Source organism: Empidonax traillii, unplaced genomic scaffold (genome assembly GCF_003031625.1).
Source record: "Empidonax traillii isolate 1590-97213 ecotype Southwest subspecies unplaced genomic scaffold, ASM303162v1 scaffold242:size1152717, whole genome shotgun sequence".
NCBI lineage: Eukaryota > Metazoa > Chordata > Aves > Passeriformes > Tyrannidae > Empidonax > Empidonax traillii.
The window spans coordinates 1,042,757-1,063,760 of record NW_020955435.1 but is presented as its reverse complement, the minus strand read 5'-3'; the positions used below and the strand labels follow the sequence as shown (position 1 = coordinate 1,063,760).

The 21,004-nt window shown below is 39.8% G+C and overlaps 1 protein-coding gene across 1 annotated transcript in view; it reads left to right on the top strand.

Annotated features, from left to right (window-relative positions):
- Positions 1-21,004, top strand: part of LOC114059793 (dedicator of cytokinesis protein 2-like) — a 142,467-nt gene that overhangs the window by 87,266 nt on the left and 34,197 nt on the right. Inside the window, exons 18-22 of the mRNA XM_027888641.1 lie at positions 8,111-8,189; positions 12,417-12,517; positions 12,617-12,675; positions 14,769-14,917; positions 20,644-20,729. Coding sequence (XP_027744442.1) covers positions 8,111-8,189; positions 12,417-12,517; positions 12,617-12,675; positions 14,769-14,917; positions 20,644-20,729 — 474 coding nt within the window. The remainder of the gene's footprint in view (positions 1-8,110; positions 8,190-12,416; positions 12,518-12,616; positions 12,676-14,768; positions 14,918-20,643; positions 20,730-21,004) is intronic.

The window sequence follows — 21,004 nt, the reverse complement described above, 5'->3', positions numbered from 1 at the left end:
TTGACCAGCGCATCATATCATACGAGATCTTCGGGAAGTCAAATATATGCAATTTTCTCCTGTTTAACATTATTTTAAATGGTTCTTTTCATGTTTTTGAGTAGCAGCATTTCAAAATAACCCTGCTTGTGTTGTATTATGCATTTGCTGCATAATGATCTCCTTTAAAAGATATAATCTGCTGATTCAATGCAACTTCTTCTGTGTTGATGCCATTTGGGCTGGGAAGTGGTGAGCTCACAGGAGCAGCTACTAGACAAAAGGCAGATTCATAGGTACCTGTAATTATAGATTATTTTCCTAGCTTCAGAAAAAGCCAGGCTTTCCTAAAACTAAAGAAGTTATGTTTTCTCACTAAATATTTTCAACATGAATATCTGAGAAATCAGGAGCACATGGATTGTGTTGAACTATAAAACAGATTTAGTGAAGGGGTTTCAAGCACAGAAAGCTTATGGAACAGGGGAAAGGAAAAGCAAAGCCCAAATTGCATTTTACTTTTAAAGTTTTATGGTGAGATTATGAATAAAATACAGAGCAACAGGAGGAGGGAGAGGAGAAGAAAAAAAAAAAAAAGAAAGGTTGGTTATCCACACTGATTTCATGTAATTCTCCAATTTAAATCCTTTGATTTGTGAATAGTCCCTAGAAATACCCATGAAAATATGTTTAGAAAGTATCACCCATGCACCATTCTTAGATATAGAGAAGTGAACACTAAATGGTATGGAAACGATACACAAATATGATGTAAATGGTGAATTACTGCCAGCAGGTGAAAAACAAAAGTCAGTGGAAGAATGGAGAAGGAATTTCACAATATCAATTCAAGCCTCCTTCAGAAATGAAGCCGTGGGAGTTTATTAGTGTGTGACATCCTGATGGAGCCACATAAAGTCATTACATTCATCTTTTAAGAACTTGGTTGCAGTTTTGTGTCTTATTCCCAGGCTTGATCTGGCTCTGAAGACAGCATGTGATTTTAATTCTTTTTTTTTTTTTTTTAAATTCAGAATATTTCTACTATGTAAAAAATTGTCTGGGATGCATAAAAAAGCAAAGGAGACTGAAGTGAGAGGAATCTCACAACATAAGAAAAATTACTGAGATTACCTTTCAGACTCAGCTACATGGAGCCCAAATAAGCTTTTTGTGTGCTATGACGTTCCTTAAACCCTGCAAAACACCACATTTTGAGGAGTTTGAGATAATTATGTACCTAATATGCAGTTCTGACAATGCATTTTGATTCCTGAATGAGAGCTAAGCAGTCTTTAAAGCCTGGTTGAGGTGGATGCTGAAGGAAAAGCTGCACACAGAGCTTTTGGCCAAGTCAGGAGATCTCACAGGGAGACTTCACTTGTGTGGCACAAAGACTTTGCACATTCCTGTCTTTCCCTGGGATTTTATTGGCGCTGCTGTCAAATTAACTCTGGCACATTCTGGAATGCAGTGCATCAGATGCTTGGCATGGCACTCAAGGTAAATTTCCCAATCATGCTAATAAGGAAAATGAATTGTACATAAACAATTTCTAATTGAGACGAGTAGAGGGAGAGCAGAGATTTTGCAGCAGTTATTTCCTGACCATATTCGATTACACTCTGGCTGTGCACTGGAAACAAATGTAGGAACGTGACAATCACTTGATCATTAGAATTCAATAGGGATGGTGCAAAAAATTATTCTTCAGTCTGTAGTGAAACTGAGGTGACACGAGGGAGAAATATGATTAAATTACACCTCTTTCTTTGCACCACTGGCCATATTTTTCCAGTTACCATGGAAGTGGTATTGCTTCCTAAGTGTTGCCATTATTGTGCTCTTAATAACTAGGTTTCATGTGGCCACGAGGTTTTTAAATATTGTTTCCATCTTGAATTGTCCTTCCTTTCTAAATCAATGATTGCTTGCCATGTGATTAGGAGATAATTTCTGCTGTTGCTTTGTAAAGATTTTATTATTATCTTTTATCCTGAGTTCTGAGACTTTCTCCTGCTGCTCTCTGTTGGTACTGAGATAGTACCTGTGTGGTTTTAATCCCTTCTGTCACACTGATTGCTTGTGTGATCTCTCTTTTGTGTATTTTTCATCTTCCATCATTAGTTTAGAGTTGCTGATCAGGGTTTCAGTCCTGGACAATGATCAGCATTGGGGATTGGGATCTGACCCACTTTAGGATCTTCTCTTTATGTAATGTGCCTTCTTCTGGCTTGGCACATAAGAAGGAAAAGGTGACAGAAGCCTACAAGGGAATTATTTGACTTCAGCTGCTTTGCCCTTGTGTTTGCTTTATATAAAAATACCTGTCAGGTATGTTCTGCACAGAGTTTTATGAAGATGCTACCAATAAATCAACATAAATTATGTGGGAGCATTATTTTGGCTCTGCTATTCCTACTCCAGATTTCCTAGAATTGGCATAGTGGCCAAGCCAAGTCTATCAGGACTCAGAAAAGATCTTCAAAAGTAACAGTCAGTACCTCACCCAGGCTTTGAAAGGACTTCCCTCATACTCCTCATCTGCTCAAGCAGAGGATTCACTGATGAACGTGCTGATTGATCAGCTTTGGGGATTGCAAAAAACACCTGCCAAGCTGCAGTTAATGTAACTCCTTCAAGGACCAAACTCCTTCAAGGTAAAGCATTTGGGGTTTGTGGGAACAAGCTCTGAGTTGTAAAAACTGTCTTTGCTTTCATCGGTTTTCAGATGTGATTTTAAAAAACCCAAACAGTATATATGCCAACATTTTAATGGTTTCTTTCAGTAAGAGGTTTCAAAACACAAGAAATACATTCTTTTAAGCCTTATCTCTATTTTTCTGTGTCTGATTATCCAGTAGAAGTTTGCACTTGGTTTCTTTTTTCCACCTGTCATTACACCACTTCAGTCACAGCTTTAGCAGACACAGCAAACATGAGGTTGAGATGATGCTCCTAAATACCTGAGCGAATTAATTCAGCCTTCACCTCATTATCTGGGTTACTCACCTCAAAGCTGTAGCAGTGAACTCCCAAATCCTACTCATGTGAACCTGAAAAGACTTTAAAAGCATCTCACTGGTGTTGGGCCACTGCTTTAAAAAGAATTCTTGTGTAAGAGTCCGAGGAAAGGTCTATTCATGATTTTGGAAATGTTCTGATTCTGTATCTGATTTATGCACCTTTTCTAGAAGAATTTTGTGGCCCCAGAAGTGTTTGGAACAAGGTGCAGGAACAGGCCAGTTTTTGCAAAGCCACCTAAGAACATTCAGTGTGAATTTGAGGTTTTGTTTGATCGGGTTTTGGGGGGGTTTGTTTGTGTTTCAGGTTTTTTTACTGCAACCATCTCTTTGTTTTATGCTGCAAGGAGCTGATGTACCAATTCTAACTAGTTTGCTAAAAATAACTTGAAGTTCCAGATCTGCAGTTTAGGTTTATCTCCTATTTACACTTCAAAAGCAAGGACAACATGCAGACCTATTTTACTGTTAAACAGAGAGTCATCATCTTGTAAGGAATAGCCTTGAAATCCTACTTTGATCCACATGTTGTTTATGGATACAGAATTCTCCCCTTGCTCCATCCCTGTTTTATTTTGTTTGAAGGAGAATCAGTTAGAAATCAAATCCTTATCTTGAACGGGACTTGTGAATTATTTTTTTGTCTGTCACAAATTATTTCTATATGTTAATGATGGTACCTTTCTATGCCTGTTCAGTTGTAGAGTTGCACAAGATTCTATTAATTGGCCTTTCTTTCAGGCCAAAATTTGTTAAAAATATATTCTGACAGCACAGTAAAGTAGAAGCAGCAGGAAAATCAGAGAGATAAAGCAAATAAGAGCAGCTGATCCTTGGCAATTCTCTGGCTGTCTGAAGCCAAAACTTTGCATCCCCAGATTTAGCCAAGAGACTTTGGGCTTTGAAAATCATCCATGAATCTTCAGGCCCAAGAGTTTGGTATGAACTGTCCATTAGAAGCATCAGTCTCCATAAACTCAGGGTATATCATGGGAGTTACTGAGGGGAAAGGAATTCCAACATTTTTAGATCACAATTATTTAAGCTGATGAGAAATTAATTCCGTATTAAGTGGGTGTAGAAAAGCTATCATGATTCAATACCCAGAAGAACCTATTTGTAGTCCTGTGGGATGATTAAAATTAAAGGAAAATGTGAATATTAAACAGAAAAAATCATGGGATGCCCTTTTCTGTGTGACAAATGAAGAACCTGTGCTTTGGTCAGTTCAGTTCAGTATAACCTTGCAAAACAAAGCACTGCAGCAATCCCTGAGTTGAGAGGAAAGGTAAACTCCAATGTTCTGTTACAGAAACAAGGGAAATTCAGTTATTTGACACTGGGACAAGATCATCCCTTTCAGTAATTTGCCTCAATCTCTTCTCCTGCAGTCAGACAGGACAAATTGTGCTCTTCTGAGCTGCTCTGGGACACTCTTACCATCTCTTTTCTACCTCTATCTTCTCCATTATGTCACTTATAATTGAGAACTGATGTCATGAATAATCATAACCAGTCAAATGCCTTTCTCTCTCTCTTCTTGGATTCAATGTTTAATTCTTTAAATACGAATATGTTGTCAGTAACAACTAAAACTATATTTTCTCTTGTTTTCATCAAAATCTCAAACTGTTTTATAAATACCTGTTTAGTTTCCTGCTTGTGGCTACTTAATTAATGGCCCTTTTTGGTGAAAGGGGAGACTGAGGCATACAGAAACAAAATCACTGAGGCAGGACACATGGCATTGGCAGGAGCCAGGAATAGAATTCAAACCTACTGCCTAAGTGACTTCCAATGACAGGAATAGATACACCCTTTAGGCAAAATACAGATGCATGAAAATGTTTGGAACTTGACAGCCTGGAAATATTGCATGCTCCCTGAAAATATGTCATTCCAGTCTGTCAGACAAAAATATCTGTGAGAGGGAAAGGGATGTTCACAGAAGACAGCTTACATATCATGATATTCTATAGAAACCTGGAAATATTTTTAATATCATCAGTAAATTTTACTGGGCATTAAATACCTCAGTATTTCTCAGGTGTCCTTGAGGCTTTTTATGTATGGTTAACATTAAACCACAAGTTCTTCATGAAAATTTTAAGGTAAGACACAAAGGAATATGTTCATATTATAAAATAGATGTGCACTGATGCTTTTCATGAGTGTGTAAGTTATGATTATTTCTACTATATCTTGCATGCTATTTCCATGCTAAGAGTAAAGTGTGGGATTTTTTTAATGCACCATCCCAGAGTCTCCCAAATGGGATATTTAGGTGACATGTTTCACCAGGAGTGTTGGAGTAGTGAAAACACGCAGAATTTGGGAAGTAAAAAAAAACCTTTGGAAATGGAGGACCCTCCTCCTACTCCAAGCCAAGACTTTGTGAGTGAAGAGAAATGCTCCTCTCTGAGCAGCTGGAGCTGAAGGACTTGTAAATTAAAGGATCCAGAGCAATACAGTGCTGCAAGAAAGACACAACACTAAAAAAGCCTTGCCCTAAAACTCCTGTTGGGAAGAGTGATGAGGGTGATGACACAGAGTAACGTGTGGGTGTCTGTGATTCTGCCTCGTTGCGTGGTTTTTTGGGCTGCCTAAAGCAGGCCACTCTTTTTAGAATCCCCTTTTTTCTGCAACATCTTAAGCTGTTTGTGTCAAGCATCAGGCAGCTTTGAGGAGATAAATGTACCCGTGTGAGTGGAGCGTTAGGGGAGAACGTGTTTATTTTCCTGTGGGCAGCGTGGGACAGTTTGCAGGGGAAATCACATTTCCCACAGTGAGACCTGATCACATAAAAGGTGGAAGAGCAGGTCCAATAGCCTGGGGAAACAGCAGTGGGTGCACAGGGCGGCTCTGTGAGTGCACAGAGGTTGTTTAGCAGAGTGGTCACAGCCTGCAAGGACAGCATTGAACAAAATTAGATTCCTTGAGCTTGAGGTGATTTGATGACACTCAGCTTTTCACAGATCAGCCCCTTAATTCAGCTGGCAAGATTAGCTGAGCTAGTGTTAGTTGAGATCAGTATGCCCTGGACCCTGAGAGGAAGCTCAGCTGGATGTGTGGGATGATGCAGTGGAGTGACACAGCACCCTTGGAACTCTGGAACCTCCCAGTGCCAGCTACTCTGTGTCCCCCGGTCACATTAACAAAAAGGACTGTGCATGAATTACTTTATTTCCTTGATCACATCAGCCATACAGAGGAATGTCATATGGAGGAAAAGGAAATCTTTTAGTTCTTGCAAGGAGTTTTTTCCTCCTGCAGAGCCTAACAAGGGGTTTCACTCCGGTCGCTCTGGTGCTCTAACGAAGCCGTGAGCTCCTCTGGGTGATTGCTAAATGGGATTCCCTGTCATAAGCCTGCCAAAAGCTGAACTTTTGCTTTCCCTCCCTCGTTAAGCAACTGAATTATGCTTTCAGGGGTTTTTTTAAATTTTTTTGTGGTAAGACTGAAATTCATTTGCCTGCCTGTTCTGTTTCTGTAGTGGCTCAGAGACTGCTGTCTAGGGACGAGTATAACAGCAGAGCTGGGAAGGACTAACATGCTTGCTGTGTTCTGCCAGCCCCCAGTGACCCAATGGCATTCCATCATCCTCCCTGCAGTTTTGTCTTTGATGTGTCTAATCACTTTTAAGCCAGTATAAAATGTGGGCATTTGCAGCATCCTGTAGCAACGAGTTGCAGAGTTGAGCAGGACGAGCGCAGGACTTGGTTTCGCTTATTTTGAATGCACATTTTAATTGTGTTCAGTGCCCTCTGGTGCTCCTCTGGGAAGCTGGGAACGCTCAGCCTCTCATCTCCACGGCACTTTCGATTTTATAGATCCTGCCACCTCCCTCCTCAGTCACCGAGTGTCCCCTGACTGAGGAAAGCAGGTCTAAGCCACAGCCCATTAAAGGTGCTGGATCGTTTCTGTGTCACATTTATTTGCTTGTTTTCTTTCCTCTTCTTTCTATCTGTTTATCTTTTTTGAGATGAGACACCACAAGGAATCCGACCCAGGGACACGGCATTCCTTTGACAATAACACATGGATATCCTGCAGTCTCTTAATCTTTTTCTAAGGATTCTAATTATTGAATTATCGCTTTCTCTGGTGATACTTGGGGGATTCTGGACCCAGCTGTTATAACTATCAGATCTTTTTCCAGATTGGGAATAGCTAATTGACAGCCAGTCACTGTGTTTGAATGCTTAGGATTGGTTTTCCCTTGTCTTCACCTTTCAGACTGCATCTGTTTGCCCCCACAGTGTTTGCTATAGAAATATTTCCACTTAGTAGTTTTAAAAAAAATATGCTCTGTTATAAAGCAGAGGCAAAGGGATCACTTTCAGTCAATTTACAATTTTAAAAACAACTGAATTATTAAAATAAACTTTATAAATATTTAGAGAAACAATTGATTTTTGTTTAACAAATGTCCCGTGGGGAGTCAGACAAAGAAATTAGCTTTAGAAGCGTGGCTTAATCATGCTGCATTAATCAAGAGCTTAACTAGGTGCTGCTTTTCAGGCTAGAGGGGTAATCTTCATGCTTTTCCTCTTGGAGGAAATAACTGTCTAGTAACTCTGATTTGAATGTGTTTTTATAATCAGTCTGAAGAGGAAGGTGGGCAGAGATGTCATCCTGCCCTCCCCACCTGTGAGAAAGCTGAAAAGCTGCACTTTATGTCTTTAAACTGGGAAAAGTGCAGTGGCAGCTCCTCACTAATAATGTGAGCACAGGAACTCCTTGAGCTGTCAAACCCACGGGGAGGAGGAAACGACACCCTTGTAAATGATTTGGTTCTGTCAGAAGGGAACAATGTGTTTGGAAGGATCGCTCTGTTGTCTCAGGAACGCAGCGTAGTGTGAAGCAGAGGGAAGAAATTCCATTGTCTGACTTCTGCAACAGAGGTGGAGGAACTTTCTGACAACTGTGTGTGTCGTTTTTAATTTATGGGGACCAGGCTATAAATCCCCTGCCAGGGCACACAGTGGGGAAACTTTCCTGCCTTTGGGTGTTCAGTGCTAAATGTGCTTCCACCAACATCCCATGTGTTTGGCATTGACTGCCAGAGCTTGCACTCATTTATCTGTACCCCTGCTTTGCTTTTCCAGGGTGTTCTTGAGAGCCATCAATAAATTTGCGGAGACGATGAACCAGAAATTTTTGGAGAATATGAATTTTGAAGTCCAAGTAAGTATTTAGGGGTTTCTAGCTGGATCCACCTTTGCTAGGACATAAGAACCATGCTTTGATTATTTCTGATAAGGCACCCAAGCAGAGTATTTTAGTCTGTGATTCTGTCAGGACTGGCAAGCAGAAAACTCATTTTTTGTCTTAGCCAGCCACGAGCATTCAGAAAGTCAGACTTGGATTTAGTGCATGGAGCCTTTACAATGGCAGTATGTAGGACAGAAAAAGCTTAACTTTGTTTGAATCCTGGAGTATTTAACACTTAGAATTTATTTTTAACTTGTAGTCTTCCCTGAAAAGTCCATCTTTATTTCTTTATTTCTATTAGTTTGCTCTGAAATAATTTTTAATTGAGGTTCAGGATTTTTTATGTTGCTTGAAATCATTCCTTGTACCTTAAATATTGGATAGTGCATTTTACCATGTTTGGCTTTCTTTAGATAAAAATGTCTGTAGTTTTCACACTCATGAAGTTGTTATTAAAATGGAAATACAGTTTTTGATTCAGGATTTGTCACTAAGTGCTGCCTGATAGAAACAGATAGAAAATATACTGACAAAGTATGGTATGAAAAGTGATTCTCTTGCACTTTTACCATGAATTTCAGGATTTTGTCTTCTTGCTCTCTTGGGGTTCATACTTTACAGTTAATCTCACAACTTGCAGTCTGTTTTAGGTGACTCCACTGTGCTGCACATGAATGTTCAGGCTCACTGTTCTAAAAACTGTTTGGGGTTTGTCTCTTGGTCCTCAACACAAACCCCCTTGGTCACAAACAGGTACAGAGCAGCCACATGAGGGGTTGCACAGGAAGAGTTTAAAAGACAATAGTAAAAAGAAAGTTAAAACACAATTCCCAAGAATGAAATGTAGAGCTTTTACCTCATTTGTACTTTCAAAATATGTGACTTTGCAAATATATCTATATATCTATTGAATTAATTAGGATTTTTGAATGATAGGGAAAGATGTTTCTTCTGACAAAATTTGTTTTTAGTAAATATCCCTGTTGGAAACTCTCTTTGACATATTTATGATATAATCTTTCTTAGGCTCAATCAGTTTATTAACAACCAATTTATAAGCTATGATTTCTGTAGCCCTTGATCGCTTTTTACTGAACAATGTCCCAGTAATTTTTACAAGCAGGTATCAAAGGCCTGAAGGACACCACTCTGTGCAGGCTGCCAAAACCACCCAGACTTTAAGGAATGTGTATCTGTCCAAGTTCTATTAAGCTGTGCTCTGCCTCTCTCAGAGGGGAGAGCAGCAGTTTTTCTCGGAGCTTTCATTTCAGCTCCTTCCCGTGGCTGTTCTGTGTGTTCCAAAGTGTTACCAAACAATTGTGGTTCAACCCCGCAGTTCAAGGGGATGCATAAATGCTCTTTTATTCATGGCTTGTCAAACAGCTGCAGGCTCTGAGTAAGCTAAACAATGTTAGAGTAAACAAGGAGAGCCTTGTAAAGAATTGTAGTACCCTCGTAGTCTTCACAAGACACTTAAAATCATGAGCCAAGCAGAGGCTTTACTTTTCTTCCATGAATTGAAGCTCTGCAAACCTTCCAACAGTTCCCTAAATATACCTGTTTAAAAAGCTGCTGCTGGGCTAAAGAGGGTCTGAATAGTGCAAAGCACATTGTCTTACTTTCTGAATTATAAATTACAATTTGATTTTCCACTGTATATATTCTTTTATATCAGTATATCTTGACTGTAAGGATACAAAAGCAGTGGTTAACTGAAAAGGCTCACAAAACCAGTAAAAATAAATAGATGTTTCTTCTAAATTATTTAGTTTTAAGTCACAAATAAACGTATTCCAGTATATGAAAGAGATCATTCCTGAAGTGAAGGCCTCACATGAGGATACCATATATCCTGGAAACCAGCTTATTGTTTTTTATGCTGTTCAGAGGTTCCAAAAGGTTGTTTCTGGCTAACCTTGTTCAATAGCTGTGCTAACTACACGTGGCTTGCAGTTCTGCATACTTGCAGGAAGTTTGCAAGTGGCATTTTTCTCCAAAATCAAACTAATGAACCCATTATCCATCTGAAATGTGTTATGGCTGCTGGTCTCCAGGGGCTGAGCTTGCTTTCACTAAAATATTTCAGGAAACAAACAAACAAACAAAAAAAAACCCAAACAAAAACAAAACTGTCACCTTGTCTGTTTTAGGATACGCTTGAGTTTCTTTTGCATCTGCAGTGATTTGTCAGAAATTCAAAAGGCTTGCAAAGACTTCATGTTTCTCCTACATGAAAGGATTCTTTTTCCCAAAAAAACCCCTGAGCACAGATATCTGCAGGGCAATGGCCAAAGGGTGGCCTTAATGCATGAGAGGTCTTTGTTTCAGAGGTGTGTGAAGGAGGAGGCAGCAGCCTTTATTTATGGAAGATTTTTCAGGATAATTATCAAACCTCCTCTTTGTGAAATGCTTAGAAATCTCTTACCAAATCAATTCCACATTTTCCAATTGGGCACATGCCCAAAACATCTTGGAATGTTATTGTGGGCTTAAGAGAAAACAAAATGGGTCTCATAAGGAAAATTTTTTGCATTTTTAAAATCTGTTTCTATCTGGTTTTACCTTTGAGAGGCTTATTTGCCTCATGGAGTTTTAAAGTCAGTTCTGGTACTTAAAAGCTTGCAAGTCCTTAATTTGAACATGCTATGAAATAAAAAGGATCCTATTTCTTCAACCATTTTGGGGTACTCTGAGGACAAAAGGAAATGTATTTTATAAGTCAGGCTATTGAGTTTACGTACTGTGTCTCTCTGACAAAGGTGGCACTGTGCTTGGAGCTATTAAGTGAATAAATAGACCAGTATCTTTAGTAATAAGGCTTCATTTTTCTGTCTATAATCTAGAACGATATGAGAAATTTTCCATTTTGGGATAATTGACACATGCCAAGTGAGTGCCCCACACCTCAATAAACACACCTTCTCAGGGGGCTGACAACTCTGCACTGGTCAAAATAATAATTCAATATATTTGGTAAGAGAGGAAAGGAGGACTTTTGGGGCATAAATGGCATTTATCCTGATGAAAAAGGCCCTGGATGAGGATGGTGTTGAGTTGATGTGTTTGCAGCAGGGCCAGCTTTGAAATTATCAGCTCTGCTAAGGAGAGCTTTGGTTGGGCCTCAAAGGGAGGAACAAATTTAACTGTAGGATCTTCTGCACATTATAGACAAGAATTCATTTAGGAAATGTCTGTGGTTCAATGTGTGTTTTTGTGTGTCAGTCTCTGTTTTTCCTGAGAATTTACACACTACAGTTTTCCAGGCTAGAAAGGACAGGGGTCACTCCAGTTTTTTGATGGAACATTTTATTTCCAGTGTGGGTTCCCAATCCAGGGTTGTGTTGCACCATACAAAATGAAGAGCTCTGTTACAGGTTTTGTTTCAACCCTTTAAATTACCACTAAACATATTTACCATTGCCTTTCTATCTCCCTATGATACCTACAATTATTTTCCAGATGCAGCTATGACTTTAAGTGCCTGAGGCTGTTGCTGACTGCTTAGAAGCTTTTGAAAACACTATTTCCTTCCTTAAATTTGTGTTTCCTAGTCAAGTTTCTCTTTTCTCTTTCCCTTCTTTAACATGGGAGAAGTACTTTGATTATCTGGAGAACAAATAATTTGCTTTCAGGAAGGAAGGGTTCTGCACTGGAAGTGAGAGAGGGTTTCATCTTGTTCAAGTACATGACATCGGCAGTCATTTAGGGCTGTGTTTTGTCCTTCTTTCATGTAGAGAGCTGTTCACAAATTATATTGGAATTTCATACAAATGCTGGTTGAAGTAGGATCTGAAGAGGAGACAGTGGATGCTTTTTGAAGTGGTGCTCAAATGCAGTGTAATTACAGTGGTGCCTTCAGCTCCAAGTTAAGATTCACCAGTGTTACTGTGTTTCCCCAGTCCTGCCTCGGTTCAGGGTTTAATGTTGCTGGCTAATGAATCTCCTGTGAATCTTTTTTTTTAGCAATATTTATTCAGCTGCTCTGTTATTAAAAGCAAATGTGTAGTAGTGGTTATTAAAATTCATCTTTCTTGCTTTTCTGCTAATTGCATAATACTAATGATGTACATCTTTGCACAATAGAGAAATCTCATATTGCTTGCACCATTTGGTTTCATAAATTATTCTGCATTATGCATCATTTAATATTATTCCTGCTCTCCTCAAAATTATTATAATTTCCTTATATTCAATTTACAGCTGTGGAACAACTACTTCCATTTGGCTGTGGCTTTTATTACCCAAGATTCACTACAACTGGAAAACTTTTCCCATGCAAAATACAACAAAATCCAGAACAAGTAAGTGAAAATGTATATTTAATTTGTATCTTTAGTTCTCTAGTAAAATTATAAGAAAGGCAATGAGAAAAGCACCTTTTGTATTTCTTTTTTCCCCAGATATGGAGATATGAGGAGATTAATTGGCTTTGCCATCCGTGACATGTGGTACAAACTTGGTGAGTGCTTAGACCACTGAATCTGTCTCATGTTTCTTAATTCATTGGCAAATATCTGACATGAAGTGCTTTTGTAAATATTTCTGCTATTTGAACTTAAAATATGTTTTCACTCCTGTGATTAAGCTTGGAACTGTCATGAGATACAGTCTGACTACTGCCAGTTTTTTATCTCCAAGAGAACAACCTTCTCTCAGATTTCAAACGAGGCTGAAATCAGATTTCAGAAACCTTATTTTGTGGAATTGAGACTGGAGAGATTTTCCCTGGGAAGGTTCTTGCTCAGCCTGAACCTGCAGTTCCAGAGTTGAGGAGACTCAGACTTGCAATCTGTTTGGATTAAAATTCCAAAGTGTTTTTATGTTTCCTGTCCAGCCACATTCTGTTGCTCCTCCTTTGCAAGTTTCTTATTAACTCCTTTGGGATCGTTTCTTATTAACTGAACTACTGAAGAATATTTGTTTCATTGTGTGGCAATTGTGTGGAAAATCAGCGTGGAGAGGAACATCAGACTCAGGATACTTAGTTATGGAACAAGTCTAATCACAGTTGTTTACGACAATATTTTTATCTCCTTAGAAGCTTCAGGCAGTATTGACAGGTCATTGGGTTTGCTGCTAGTTTGCTGCACATCAGACAGCGTTTGAAGAACATCTTGGACCTGGCTGAGGGTGTTTTTTTGCAGATTTGGGTGTTTGATGGCAGCTGATCCTACAGTTGTGCTACAGGAGAATTCTGTGTGGTTTTAGGAGTCGAGGTGACGACTGCAGGTGGCAATTGGGGGTTGGAAGCATAATGGGTACAACTTCAAGGACTACTCAGTCCTTATCTGAAGGAAATATTCAGATACCAGCGTGGGGTATGAAAACTTCTTCCTGCTGGACGAATAACAAGAAATCATGTTGATGGCTGATGTGGTCAATTGAAATGACACCCTGCCCTGTGTACCCAGTACCAAAGAAATGGATGACAAGGAAGCAGCTGTGGGACAAGGGGATAAATGCTGTGTAGTCAGAGCTCAGCCCTGGAGTGTGGAGCCAGAAGGGAAGAACAGTTACAGTTTAGCAGAAAGTAAATCTCTCAGTTTTATTTAATAGGAACAGCCTTCTTGAAGCCAGGAGGAAATGAGTTTGTTGTTCTTTGAAGCACCCTGGGATGAGTCAGGCTGTGAGTGTGGCTCAGGAGGGGTGGGAAGAGCCTCAGCTCTGGGTGCTGGAGGGATCTGTTGCCCGTAGCCAAAGGAGAAAGGACCCTCAAGAAGCAAGAGCCCAACCCCACACAAATGTGGGGACTGGTCCTACTTACACGTGGGAGAGGTCAGACCTTCTGAGCATTGCCAAGCTCAGTTATTTTGTGTAAAAGCCACAGAAAAAAAAATGGACCAGCCCAACTGGGGCACTACTGAGTTGTGGGGCACAAAAGAAAACTGGGAGAGTTCTCCAAGGTAATTGCTAAGAACTACTGGCTTTTGTTTTTTTAGAATCTCACAGTTCCTAGCTGGCCTCACAGCAGGTGATTGTCATCTGGTTTTAGAAATAGAAATACACTTGAATTGATAAGCTTCCAGACAGTCTTGTGGCTGACCACTTCTATTTAGTGCAGTTTGGATGCATTGCTTGGTTTGATTTATTGGTTGCAATGTCTGATGTTGTTCAGAAATGAAAGCAAGTAATGGTTTTCTCCTTCATAAGCCAGAAAGGTTGCAGAGTGTGGCATTGCTGTGTGGCTCTCTCCTACTGAGAGAATCTGGGGACTTCGCAGGTTTATTTATTTCTTTCTACTCTAAATATTTATAAGGAGGTGTCAAAAGCTGAAAAACTGAAGTGTTCACTGACAACTGTCAACTCAACTCATATGAGTTGGCATGAATAGCCAATCCAAGCCTATTCCTGGCACTGAATTCTTTCACTTTGGAAGGAGACAGTGTCCATTCACATTCTCCCAGCCTTTGAGAAGGAGCAGACAGGAGCTGTAAGACTTTACCAACACAGATGGCTTAAACAGTGCTTTAAATGATTGCATGTCCTACATGCTTTCCTAAAAGTATTTTTTTTTTTTTCACCTCAAATATCCCATTTGTGGTTTTGCTTCAGGCCAGAACAAAATCTTCTTCATCCCTGGGATGGTGGGGCCCATCTTGGAAATGACTCTTATTCCAGAAGTGGAACTGCGAAAGGCCACGATCCCAATTTTCTTTGACATGATGCTGTGTGAATATCAGAGGACAGCAGAATTCAAGAAGGTAATTAAAAACACTCTGTGTGGAAAGGCATTAAAACATCATGTGCTCAGTATTTCTGGTTAAATGTGTGTCATGTGGGCTTTTCTGCTCCCGGAAAGTCAAATCCTGAGTATTAAGAACCAAAGGAATGGCTTTGTGCAGCAAGTGTGGGCTCTCCAGAGTGATTTAGTTGGCCTCAAGTATAACTTTTGTTGCAGTGACAGCAATAAGACACTGCAATAGGGGCCCAGAGAGGTTGCAGGATCTTAATCCAAATTTTCAGAGTTTTACTGAGAAAGCTTCAGAGCAACAAGACTTACACTGAAGGCAGCCCTTTGTTAAGTAGGAAGTAGAATTAAATGACCTCTGGGGATCCTCTATAATCTAAATTTTTCCTTATCCCCTTTCCTTGTGAGATAATGATAAGCCAAAATGTCCAGTATTTAGTACAGAGTATGTGACAGAAGTAGCAGTGAGTAGTTAATTCCATATTATCACCCTTCCCAGGGAACTCTAACTTTGCTAAATGTTTATTGTGAGGAAAATAACCACTGTGAAGAACTGACATTCCTGAGGGGTTCTCTGCAGTCATTTTGAAAAGAAAAAAGAATGTTTAAATCACAAGGATGAAATATTTTTGATTGATGGAATAGAAATAGGGATGGTGGGAGAGGGCACTTGGAATCCACTGCTTGCTGTGCCTACCTGGGTAGAGAGTATCCATTAGTTTTTTCCTTATCTGACATCTCCATTCTCATTGGCCTCTTTGGGCATGGACTCACCTTATTCTATGTTCCAGAGTAACTTTTCCCAGTAAATTTTGAACTGAATATTCAGGCTTTGTAATTACGCAAATAATTATCTCAAACCAATCTGTGTAAGGGGAAGTGACAAACAAAAAGGCATCATTTCAGGCACATGTAAATATAAATATCTCGTGTACCCAGCTATGTTTAATACTCTAAATCATTTGGGGCATTTCTGTGTCAACCAAGTGTGGAACAAACGAGCAGATGGGATTTCCATTTCGGTCCGTGTTCCGCAGTGCAAAGCTTTTGGTTCAAGGCCAAGATTAAAAACCACTTTGCCTCTGTGCATCTGTTCCCTCCGTGTCCTGCTAGTCCTATATTTGCTGTCTTGAAAATGTTTTCCTGCACATGGCTTATACCTCATCCCCTGGGAGAGGCACAGAGGTGTGTGCGGAGCAGAGATCCCGAGGACTCATCCGTCAAACTGCCCAATGAGCAGGAGCAGCAGCTTGGGAGCCTGGGAGGTGCCAGACACTTCAGCGACCCTTAAATCACCTCTCAGGCCAATAGAAATAAGTTTCAGGTGGTATTTTGCAGTACCAAGGAACAAGGACGTTTTACTGCAGTTTAAGAGTGAAGAGGTAGTTTTTATCTTTAACTGTTTCATAATCTCTTTAGATTCTAATGTTCTGCTCTAGGAATTGCAAATTATTTACTGGCCAGGAATTGTGAGTTTTATTCTCTCCTTTCCCAAGGATGAGATAATTAAGATAAATAAACTTGACTCTGTTAAGTTTAGCCCTTCTGGTGAATTTTTAAAAACATATATTTTAAAGGAAAAGCACATTAAGATTTATGGTTTAAAATTCATGTAATCTTAATTAAAAAGGGCAAATAATTAATAGGAATGGATGATTATTGGATGCACAAACACACAAACTCTAGCTTCTGCTAGTGCACAATTCGTATATGCAAATTGACATTTAGAGCACAAAGGATATTTTCTGAAATCTTTAGTATAAAATGTGGAGAACAATAACATGTTATTTCCAGAGTGCCCGTGGCACTCAGGGGCCCAGAATGATATTCGGTTAAAACCCCATTTTGCAAAGTTTAAAAGATAAATAATTTATTTCTAATCTAATCTTCTCTAATGAGAGAGGGGAGGAAAAAAAAATTAATTCACAAACAGAAACATCTTTACAAGCTGAGCCTGTACCAGCACTGGAACCAGAGCTTGTCTGGTCCTTCCACATGATTTAATAACCTTTCCCAAAATGCCTGTTTCTCTTAACATTCCCTGGACTTGTGCTGGGCAGCACTATGACAGGGCTCTGTTTTTGGGGGAGGGAGGCACACACTGAAAAGCAAAATTCCACTTGTGGTTATCTCAAGAATGACATGTTATACACACATATTTAACAGGTTGGAATCTATTCGTAGCTGTTTGACACAGTCAGGCATTTTCTTCCAATCCCTTCTTCTACTCTGCACGTGTAACTTCCATTCACTCCAAGCAGTGTTATGTAAGTTTATAATTTTAACTTTAATTGAAGATGTAGGGAGGGAGCCATTATTAGCTACTAATTTTAGCCATCAAGGATCTGTCTATCATGAGCTCAGAGAGCGAGGAATCTTGGAAAGGCAGTTTATCCAAGTTACTTTCAGTGTCTGTGGGTAGAATTAGTCCTGCAAATATATCCCTTTCTCCATCAGATATAGAGGGAAGCTCGTTGTTTATGTGTTGGACACATGGTGTTTAAAGAGTCCCATCCTCCAACTGTTGGTGACCCACCTTTCCTGGAAATATCAGGGTGTGCATTTTATTAAGGCTTCCCAAAGCAAAACACATCATCGAGCAACCTCGTGCTCTTTGTTCTAACTGTAATCTGAGGCCAAGAGCTTGCTTTAAAAAAAAAAATAAACAAGCAAATGAAAAAATCAAACTGAAAAAAAAAAAATTAGCTCTTTGCAGAGTAAATGAAAATATCATTGAAATAAGCAGGGATTCGAGTTAAGTTACGGATTTAACTTGGCTTAGGAGAGATTAATTCATCTGTGTTTATGTTTTTGTTCAAGTAAGTCGCTCTGTTTGTGTTTGGGTTTTTCCGTTTAGCATCTCTCGTGGGTTCTGCCAATTGCTGGAGCCATCTGGGGGAGTTCTGTGTGTTTGCTTTCCTTCCTGACTGCTGTGGGAACTGTCAGGAAGCAGTGCTGGCTGATGGGGTGTTCTGGGACTCGCAGATTTGTTGGAGGACAGATGCTCATTCCTGGCGATCCTGGTGCAGCGTCCCGTCCTTCTGAGCTCAGAGCTCTCACAGGTTGCTAAATGAGTATTTTACCTCAGCAAGGTTCCCCCCTGGTGCCTGTGATTTATCACTGCTGTAAATAGCCTTATTTCTGGCGCTCAGCTCTTGAAACTTTTTTGTGCAGGAAGATTTCAGAAGGACGGGAGATCCTCCCAGCAGCAGAACCCAGATTGGTACAGGCTGGTTCTTCCATGGGGAAACATGGACCTGCTCTAGGTTTGGGATTGAGGTGTGCTCAGAGCTGGGGAGATTCCTTGGATATATTAGACAGATGAGCAAGTGGGTCTAAAGCTAAACTGGTGCCAATGACAGGAACAGTCTGTTAAAGTTAGAGGAGTCTTTAATTCCAGGGCTTAATTTTGGCAGAGAAACACTAAAACTTAATTCTGTATTCCTGCCAGTTTTTTTACTTGTTTTGGTCCAAGCAACTGGTTCTTTTTTTTTTTTTTTTTTTTGCAGCTTGTTGAGAAACTGCAGGAAAGATGCTTAGGGAGAGTTTTTTTGTTCAGATCCAGCAAAGTGAAATTATTGCCTCTTCGAGAAGTAATCAATTCTCTACCTGCTGAATAAGTGCTAGGAAGGATTTAAGAGCTGGACAGTTTTTAACTGGTGCTTGACTTGCACTAAATTCACAGATTTCTGTCTTACTGCAGTAAATCCATACACTTCAGCTCTAGAAAATCGCTGGATTGGGTGTTCTTGTTTAATATTTCCTTGTCGTGCTCTTATGTTATCCACATTACTAATACATATATAAACCCTGATACTCATACTGCTCACACATAGGAATTAATTCAGACCCCTTTAAACTTCTTTTTTGGTCTGCACTAGACAGAGTAATTTTATTTTTCCTGTTAAGCTATTTTACAATGATAGCTCTTTATTCTCTAGTATTAGTACAGTATGTACTGTTCCACAGGCAATCTTTAATTTGTATTCTAATTACAGAGAAAGAACTAATATTGGAGCAGCAAAACCTGCAAGTAACAGGACCAAGAGCTGAAAAACAAACCAAAGTCCTTTTTGGACTGTACAGAAAAAATAAGGCCCTCTCTTATTTGACACTTCTATAAAAATAAATAAGAAATAGAACTAATGTAGAAATCCTTCTAATGAAATCAGAAAACAGGCCTGACATTTCTACTGAACAATTTATAGTTTACTCTGAGAACATTATAGGAAGTGGTTCTTAGACGGACACTTTCAGATCTAAGTCATGAGGTCTCTTGAGGAGCAGTGGGGAGCTCAGTGCACCACATTCACTGCTGATTTCTGCTCAAATCCTGGATTGCTCAGTGCTGCTGTTGATATACCTCAGGTACATAACTGTAGAGGTCTCCAAATTCACCCTCAGGAGTGAGCTTTTCTATGTAGGCATCTCACTGGGTAATAAATAGCAACATATTGTCTCAATTTTCCCCTTCATCAGAGGTTTGAACCATTCCCTGACCATCTAGAACAGCGCTATCCATGTTTTCACGAGCAGCTCTTTCCTCCTCGTTCACCTTAAGCTGTGCTGTCCCTGGTGCTGGGCTGCAGGAGGGGCCTGTCTGTGCCATGGTGTGGTGTTTACACAACTTGGATCCAAAATCCCGTGTCACATTGACCCCCTGGATGTGTTTACCCCCCTCAGTTTGAAGCTTGTCTGTCTGGGGCTGCGTTATGACCACCTGAACGATTTTGTTTCCACGCTTTTACTGCTGTGGGTTTGGTTTTGTTGTTCTGAGCTGGTTTGAGGAATATGAAGTGGTGGAAGTTGCTGCTTCCTCCCTGCCCCCTTTGAGAGAAGAGAGGAAAGTACCTCCTCTGCCAGCTTCTCTGCACCCAGGCTGTGTGAGGAATGTCAAAGTTTGGCTACTCAAGGCGCTGTTTCAAAGCTCCTTGGAAGGAGCAACACCCACCTCAGTGTTCTATGAAAGCAGTTTGCAGGATCAGGATGGATAATAGATCTGGTTTGGATGCCGGAGAACAATGGGCAACGTTTGGCCTTTGCTCTTGAAACGTGCTGAGTAATTTTTCTGGGTGGAGAGTTTTAATCATGACCTCCTTGAAGGAAGTGCATGGAGTAAAATGTTTTCAGATGGAATGTCATGTTCTTTACAACTGAAAGAGCTGTCCCTTCCACAACACATCTGGAGAGATGTGTGACCTGTTTGGTGTTCTAAGGGAAAGGACTGTTTTCACTTGCGTAGCCCTTGGCTGAACCCTTCACTGAGGATATATTAAAGTAAGGTAAAAAAAATCTTGCCTTGCAGTTATCTGAAAGTACCTTACATAAAATACTACAGTAATTCTTTCCACTGTGAAAGGTTTCCAGCTCTCTGACAGGGTGATCTGGATCCCAGTCTGCCAAAGCTCTCAATTACACAGAAATTCTCCAGGGAGAAACAGAATTATTCATGTAGGACAACTGTGTCAAATTTTGTGTGAAAGAATAACGTGCAAAGTTGCTGTGTTAGCACAGTAATGAATTCTGTCATTTTTACAGAGCTGTTAATAATTAGATAATTAGATGTAAAGCAACAGAGCTTTATTTCACTGTAGGTCACCACTAATACTTTCTCTGGGCCTCTCAATGTGCTCATGTGTACAAACAGAACTCTACAGAGGTACGTTTTCCCTGCCATGTTGAAATGTGTTTGCCCTCTGGATAGCTGCTCAGTGGTTTTTTTTTTTCTTGCTTTGATAGTTTGAAAATGAAATCATTCTGAAGTTGGATCATGAGGTGGAAGGAGGACGAGGGGATGAACACTACATGCAGTTGTTTGAGTCCATGTAAGTAGTGCAAGAGAATAAATGCCTTAAGAATATGTTTTTATCTTATTATTCCCAGTTACCAGGTTGATAACCTCACATAAAATAGAATGTCTGCAGCTTTTTTCCTTCAAGGGACTGGAAGCAGCACACTGCTTCAGTACACCTGGTCTGAATTGTAGTTTTGCTCATCAAAATGATTTTTCTAGTTGCTTTTCATTATTTTGTGCTTTTGCTAATTTATGAAGAAATGATACCTGACCTGCATTTCTATATACAACTTTCAAGCATAATCA